Source organism: Stigmatopora nigra, chromosome 8, assembly GCF_051989575.1.
Source record: "Stigmatopora nigra isolate UIUO_SnigA chromosome 8, RoL_Snig_1.1, whole genome shotgun sequence".
Classification (NCBI taxonomy): Eukaryota; Metazoa; Chordata; class Actinopteri; order Syngnathiformes; family Syngnathidae; genus Stigmatopora; species Stigmatopora nigra.
This window is the reverse complement of record NC_135515.1, coordinates 11547982-11556465: the sequence shown is the minus strand read 5'-3', so window position 1 is coordinate 11556465 and position 8484 is coordinate 11547982. Positions and strand designations below refer to the sequence as shown.

General features: G+C 36.4%; 1 protein-coding gene across 1 annotated transcript in view; it reads right to left on the bottom strand.

Moving 5' to 3' along the window:
- Positions 1-7072: 7072 nt before the first annotated feature.
- hip1 (huntingtin interacting protein 1) overlaps positions 7073-8484 on the bottom strand; it is a 38501-nt gene continuing 37089 nt past the window's right edge. Inside the window, exon 31 of the mRNA XM_077722780.1 lies at positions 7073-8160. Coding sequence (XP_077578906.1) covers positions 8150-8160 — 11 coding nt within the window. The 3' untranslated portion in view covers positions 7073-8149. The remainder of the gene's footprint in view (positions 8161-8484) is intronic.

Here is an 8484-nt window from a genome sequence, read left to right as displayed (position 1 = left end):
CAAAGTCACACCTGTTAGTCATACATGACTCTAATGCTGTACTCTGCTTGTTTTGCCTACAGTGTCCTCCAATCTCACTCCTACTTTACAATCACACCTCCGCTTTTTCCAACGATCCATCTATCGTGTTGTTGTTTCTGTAGCTTCCAATCATTCTCCAGGGCTCTCCGTCTCACTCTGTCCGACTTGGCTAAACCGCCGCAAATCTCTCTGCAGCAGATGGTGCAATGTTTGCATCGGGCCAGGTCTCCTAGCAACCTCATCTCTTGTTTTTATTTTTTATTTTCTCAATGAGAGAGCTCAACAGAAGCGAGAGGAGTCACGTGCTATGCCGTCTTTCACTGACCTGACTGTTGACATCTATGTTTATGTGATTCTGCATGACAAATGTCACTAATGGTTGTCTTGCATTGTGTGTATTGATTCAATGTGACGCGTAAAATGAGCGAAACAGGACACCGATTACCTCATCTGTCTTATCAGGCAGAAAATAGCCATTTGTAACCCAAAGTGACCTAATGTTGTGATGGCTGAGTCGTGCGGCGTTTAAAAGCAGCCGTGCCCACAATAGTGGCCTGGGTGGTTATCAAAGTTATTTCACAAGCTGCATTTTTGTGTTTCATTGGTTCAGATAGGCCACCTGATGGTGTAAGGGTGCCCCCTCATCTGACTTCTGTGGGAGCAAGCGTAGGTTTAATTCCCACTTAGTCGTGGTATGATTATGTGAGGGAGTGAGTGATCTCTCTGTGTGCCCTATGGCTGACTGGCGACCAGGCTAGGGTGCAGTCTTCCATTTATGCATATGCATATGCATATGTTTCCAGTTATTTCTACAACTCAGATTTTTCTCTGATAGAGTGATTGGAACAGATACTTCTTTGTCACAAAAAACATTCATGAAGTTTTGTTCTTTTATGACTTTACTATTTGGAAACATGTGCCTTGGCTATATTCACCTAAATTAAGTGCTTCTAGCAAGCTTCTGGTTGAATCTTTGACCACTCCTCTTGACAGAATTGGTTCAGTTCAGTGAAATTCGATGGCTTCCGACATGGACTTGTTTCTTCAGCATTGTCCACAAGTTTTCGATGGGGTTTAAGTCAGGACTTTGGAAAACCTTCGAAAACCTTAATTCTAGCCTGATTTAGCCATTCCATTACTAATTCCATAAACAATTGATTGCACTGTTGCTCCTGGGACCTACAGCTGCTTTGAAATGGCTCCAACTGACTTTTCTGACTTGTTCAAGTCAAGGATTCGCTTTTTCGGATTCACGGTGAGCTCCTTTGACTTTCCCATTGTAGTGTTTGCATCCAATTAGCCCTATTTAAATAGCCTCAGAGAATTCAGCAACTGTAGTCACTCGTAATCACTCACAAGAAGTTAAGAGGCCATGCTGTGAAGCTCATTTCACTGACAACTTTCTAAGTCACCAAAATTGCTAATTCATGTTGCTGTATGTATATTTTTGACCCAGCAGATTTGATCACCTTTTCTGTTCAACCATAATAAAGTCATAAAAGAACCAAACTTCATGAATGTTTTTTGTGACAAAGAAGTATCTGTTCCAATCACTCTATCAGAGAAAATCTGAGCTGTAGAAATAACTGGAAACTCAAGAGAGCCATGACATTACGTTCCTCACAAGTGTATGTAAACTTTTGACCACATCTGTATACATATGTACACACATATATACATATATATACACACATACAAATACAAACACAGACATACACATTGTGTTAAGGGCAACAAGCTCGGGCATGATGTAACTTCTGATAAATTGCTTTCATTTTCTCATTGCACATGACACAAAGTGTTTTATCACTCTACCCAAAGCCTCGTGAATTACCAAATGTCCTTAGGCCCCCCCCCCCTCACCTTTTCTACGAACAAAAGGATTTGCCTCTTGGGATAGGTAAAAGCCAATTTTTTCTTATTTTTGTTTTTTACCTGGATACATCAGCAAATATAGGATTGTGTTTCATCTTTCTATCCCAGAATTTGTCTGACAGATTTAGACTGGTCTGCATTTAAAAATTAGTCTCAAGTGGTTTGCTCAGACAAAAGACTGTTTGAACCTCACAGTAGCTACTGAGATCCTAAATAACAAATAGCTCCTGTAACTAGTTTCAACATGTTTTTATTTCCATGACTGCATCATTGGATTTTCCAGCAAAAGCAGATGCTGAAAATGAATTACAATGAAAACAACCACTGTATTCGATTAGATTAAGCATTACGAAATACAGTTTGTGCAACGAAACGTCACATAGATGGAAGTCTATTGCATAATAAAAATGGAAAATGTAACAATTTTCACTGTCCTCTTCAATCGAAAAAAAACAACGGCGGTTCAGTCAGCCAGAAAGTCTAATTAAAATTTTAACACAGTCAAAGGCTAAATTGTAGGACATGCACGTTATCAAGTATTAACTTTCTTTTGTTGAATGGCAAGAATTGGTCCTCTAGGATTGAGTCATTTTAGTTCTGTTCCTTAAACAAAGCTTTTTCAATGTTTTAGAATAGTTACTATAAAGAAAGGTCATTTGGTTGTGTATGTATATGTCCAATCAGATTGTAGCTTCTTTCTAGTGCCATGTCAAGCCAGAATTACTAGTACTTTTTGAAGTCATTTCAAGTATAGCACCCCTGTGAACCCCTAACTTGTGCCTTCACTTAGTTTTTTAGTGGTTGTTGAGATTTTTGTCCAGTGATAAGATTAAAAGTGACAAACAAGTGAACAATACAAAATTTGCTTGTTATTTCAACCCTAAACAACATACAAAAAATAAAATGAATATGAAAATCTTGCCGTTCAGTAAATGAATGAATAAAAATCTTTTAGAAGAACTGGAAACTCCATTTTTGGGTCATGTAGGTCACAATATTAAAATTTTATGTACAAGTGTTGCCTACATGACCCAAATTGTGGGGTCTCAATAAATATTGTACTGTTTTTGAAATGTGAATCAATTTCGCACTTGAATAATTTCATTAAATTTTCATAAAAATGAAATAACATGCAACCTGGTGGATGAGTGGTTATGTCCTGGGTTTAAATCCAGGTCAGGTCCACCTGTGTGGAGTTAGCATGTTCTGCTTTGGTTTCCTCTGGGTACTTCGGTTTCCTCCCACATTCCAAAAACATGCATTGTAGAATGATTGGACATTTTAAATTGCCCCTAAGTATGAGCATGGTTGTTTGTCCCCTTGTGCCCTTCGATTGGCTGGCCACCAATTCAATGTGCTCCCTGCCTCTGGCCCGAAGTCAACTGGGGTCGTCTCCAGCACCTCCAGCAACCGTAATGAGGATAAAGCGTTTTAGAAAATTAGATGAGAGATCATTTGACCTTACAGAACCTTTAAAATTCAACCCTTATTGTGTGTAATTTCGAAATCATCACAGCTCTATCATCATCCTCTTAATCATCTACACTAACTCTTGTATTTTTTGTGTGTGTGGGGGGGGGGGGCGGAGCCCTGTGATTGTGCTGGTCTTCATCAAATACCCTGCTTAGTGATTAAGGGTCTCATTTATCCAGTGGGATGTTTGCCTGTGACGTCATTAGATTCAGCACCAGCAAAGTATGCAGGGCTGCTGTTGTGTCACATGGGCAATGGAGTGGGTGGTGCCTGGGAGAAAGATGGGGTGATCTATTTTTAGACTCTGCAGTCCTGAGCTGGGCTGCCTGACAGCAGCTCCCCTGGAAGGAGCACTCAGATAAACAAATGGGTCTGCTTCATTTTTGGTTCGGGAGGTGAGACAGCCTCTCATTCATATTTCATGGACAGTTTGGGACTTTTGAGATGTACTGGAATTCAGCGAGCTAGCGTATAAAACGGAATTAAACTCACCGACTACACACTACACTGCAGGGGTGGTCAAGTCCGGTCCTCGAGAGCCCCTATCCTTGTTTGTTTTCCATTTTTCCCTCCAACAACACACCTGAATCAAATCATCGGGATCATTATGAAGCTTCTTAACAGCTGGCTGATGAGTTGATCATATGATTCAGGTGTGGTAGAGGAGGGAGATATGGGGAAAAAGACTGGATAATGGCTCTCGAGGGCCGGACTTGGACCACCCTGCACTACAAGCTATAACTGTTTGGGTAATTACAGGCAGATATTAATTAATTCCAGAATTAGAAGATATTTGGGCTTCAAAATCCTTAGAAAAAACCCTCACTTTTGTGCTTTTTTGCTACATATTAATCATGATACGTAATACACTATCAAAGGCTTGATTAGCCCACCTAGATCAACGGTACCATTTCTATGACATGTTTTTTTCCCCCGGCCAGCATGGATTTTCTTTGAGTACTTGGTTTCCTCCCATATTTTAAAAACATGCATAGTGGACTGATTGTACACTCTAAATTGCCCTTAGGTACGAGTGTGAGCGTGAATGGTGGTTCATCGCCTTGTGCCCTGCGATTGGCTGCCAACCAATTCAGGGTGTCTCCTGCCTCCACCACCTACTCAGAAAATGAATGGTTAAATAGTTAACAACAAGACTGGGGTAAAAATGTCTTCCAGTTCTGGAGTGACCCAGCAACAAGTTGATTATCGCAAAGTTTTGGTAGTGATAATGAAAAATAAGTAGTAGTATAATGTCGAATTTACGAGGAGTGGATTTGCAGCAATATTTCCAGGTTACACAAGGCGTGAGCAACAGGAAGCCAACAAAGTTCATTTGCATCTCAGAAACAGCTACATCTTGACTTTAAGAAACAAGCACTTAAATGAGTCGATGCTTTTAGTGCAAAACAAACTGCACCACTAATAATCAATGAAGGCGCATTAGAATTTGGCGCCGCTTTGCTTTGCCCCTGAACACAACAGGCACTCTTGTGTTTATAGTGATGCAACGTCGTTTCCCAAAAATTTCAATACATTTCACCAGTGATTCTCAAAATGTGGGAGCAAATACCGTTGAACCCCTCTAATGGTGTGCAAAGGAGGTCTCGAAATATTAATTAGTTGTATTTAACTTTCTCATTTTGATCCATTGGCTTGAATATATAAAAAATATATATATATATATATATGTATATATATATATATATATATATATATATATATATATATATATATATATACACATAATTTTTTTTTATATATTCAAGCCAATGGCTTTTATATATATATATATATATATATATATATATATATATATATATATATATATATATATATATATATATATATATATATATATATATATATATATATATATATATATATATATATATATATATATATATATATATATATATATATATATATATATATATATATATATATATATATATATATATATATATATATATATATATATATGTATATATATATATATATATATATAAAGAATGGCTTGTTTTGATACTATAGCGATCTCTATCTTATACGCAAACATTTGCCATTTAGTTTTAGCTTTAAACGTTTGACAATCCTGAATATTTCATCTCTATTCTTATAAATTAAAAACATACATCTACTAAAATATTTTATCCGTTTTATGTTTTTTTCGGTAGTGCTGTTTTTTTAAAAATGTTACCTCGAATAAATCATGACAATCTGTTTTTGTAAAACATGGAGTTTACCTTTTAAAAATGACTGTTGTTATACTACAACTTTAGAATAATGGTTTAGCTAGTTTTGGATGAACACAAGCTTTTTGTGGTTCTGTATTTTAACTTTGGACCTTACATATAGTGGTACTTTAAAAGGCTAGTACTTTTCTGGGGATAGTAATTTAAAATTTGGAGAAATATGTAACCCTCCCATAACTAGATCTGACAATCCCTAAAAGAAACAAAGAGCTGAATTGAAGTCAAAACAGACACTGCCACAATTGTATTAACAAGTTGAAATATTTATTTTTAAAAACTGAAAAAAATTAAAAACAAAAACAAAATAAAAACCCACTGACAGTTTTAGTACATGATACAAAGACACATGTCAATGTCGCTATGTGAGTGAGTAGTCTCTTAAACTACAGTGTGAGGCAGTTTGAAAGGCTGGCTGAGCTGGTACGATGTCGGACTCGAGGCAAAGTTAACAAAGAATATTTGGACAAAAAAAAAGACAACACAAAAACAAGCGTTCATCACTCAAGGTGCGTTTTGTTTTATCTCCAGATACACATGAATTATTTTCACCATCCATCCGCCTTCAATCAGTATTCCCTATTTAAATTATTCTCAAAAAGTATGAAGTGAAAGATGGCCCAACTAAAGCAAGTATTAAATACAGGAGTGACAGCACTGCAATAAGATGTGCTCCATCTTTACTTCAGGAAATGAATATATATATATATATGTATATACATATGTATATACAGATACATATGTATATACATGTATATACATATACATGTATATACATGTATATACATGTATATACATATACATGTATATACATGTATATACATATATGTATATACATGTATATACATATACATGTATATACATGTATATACATATACATATGTATACGTATATACATATACATATACATATGTATACGTATATACATATACATATGTATACGTATATACATATACATATACATATGTATACGTATATACATATACATATGTATATACATATCCATATGTATATACATGTATATACATATCCATATGTATATACATGTATATACATATACATGTATATACATATACACATGTATATACACATGTATACACATGTATATACACATGTATATACACATCGACATGTATATGTATATACATGTACATATACATGTACGTGTAAATGTACGTGTACATGTACGTGTACATGTACGTGTACATATACGTGTACATGTACGTGTACATATACGTGTACATATACGTGTACATATACGTGTACATATACGTGTACATATACGTGTACATATACGTGTACATATACGTGTACATATACGTGTACATATACGTGTACATATACGTGTACATATACGTGTACATATACGTGTACATATACGTGTACATATACGTGTACATATACGTGTACATATACGTGTACATATACATGTACATATACATACATTCATACACACACACATCATCTATCACCCAGTTACTCCAACATTCTTTTTGTAAAACTAGATCCTTGATGAATTATCGGCAAATACTGTTTAAGATGCGTCTATTAAATACAACTTTTAGAGACCAGAATAGGTTTACGACACACCATCGCTTAACCTAGACATGGTCACGGGCCTCTGTTGACGTCAGTTGGTTTAGACCTGCACCACTTTGCATTCCTTATAAACATGGAAAGACCGACTGAGTGAGAGAGACAAATATTGACACAGTTGAAGGTTTGTGAGCTTGGATGACAGTGAAAGTTGGCATTTACTCACGCCTACGTGGTCTGCAGAAAGCTAAGGACACAGCCTAGCTACTATGTGGCATACTTGATGCATTGGCCATGAATAACAGTGCCATTGACAATAATAGCCATCCAATCAAGTGGCTCTTTTAAAAAATCTATGAATTTAACTTAAGTTTGTCATTAGTTGAACATAAAATAGCCTTCATAAAAACAAATGCTTCAATGTCAACTTCATGTTGCTTTTTTTACACTGCTAGTTTTAACCTCTGATGCTACTCTAAGAGTAGCAAGCCCCCCCTACCCCCCTCCCGGCCATTTGCAATAGATTTCTAAGTAAGAGTCTCTTTCAAAAGCAAAATGGAATGAAAGTTCAACATGATTTAACAGTCGGGTTTGTTTCTGAAGGTAAAAGGCAGAACGTCCAGAGAAGTGCCACGTACTGAACAAGTCGCTCCCGCCACTTGTTACAAAACTTTTAGTCCTCTTACAACTTGTGCTCATCATCTCCCTGAATGCATCTTCTCTGGAATTTGAAAACAAGGAGCAATGATAATAAATTAAGTAGTATACTGCCCTTTCTACACAGGCTCACTGTCTTGGAAGGGGGTCGAGTCAGGTTGTCCTGCTGTCTGGGCCTCAAAGAGGTTTCCTTGGGTGGGAGGATATAGGCTTAGAGAGCAAACACCCTTTCATTTGGCTTGATTAACAAATATGAATGGAAAAACTAATGAGACAGAGATGGAGAGGAGTGTATAAATACAAGTTTCTTCAGAGCGACGGCCAGCATGGGGCTGCGGTCAACCTGAACCTGTAAAGGGGCAGCAACCAACGTCAGAGGTCAAGTCCCATTGAACAGTGGTTCTCAAATTGTATTGTACGTGTACCAGCAGTGTTATCTGGAGTCATTCTTGTGGTACACAATTGACTGTTCGAATTGGTATCTTGCGTCATTCTTATGGTACACAATTGACTGTTCAAATCGTATATTTTGTTATTTTTATTTATTATTATTTTTTTAACCGTATTGGGATAAGTAGTCACAACAGTGGACAACTATGCAAAATGAAACTAAATTAAAAATAAATTGGTGGATTGGGCAAAAGATAAAACCGTTGTTACAACCCTGACAAAT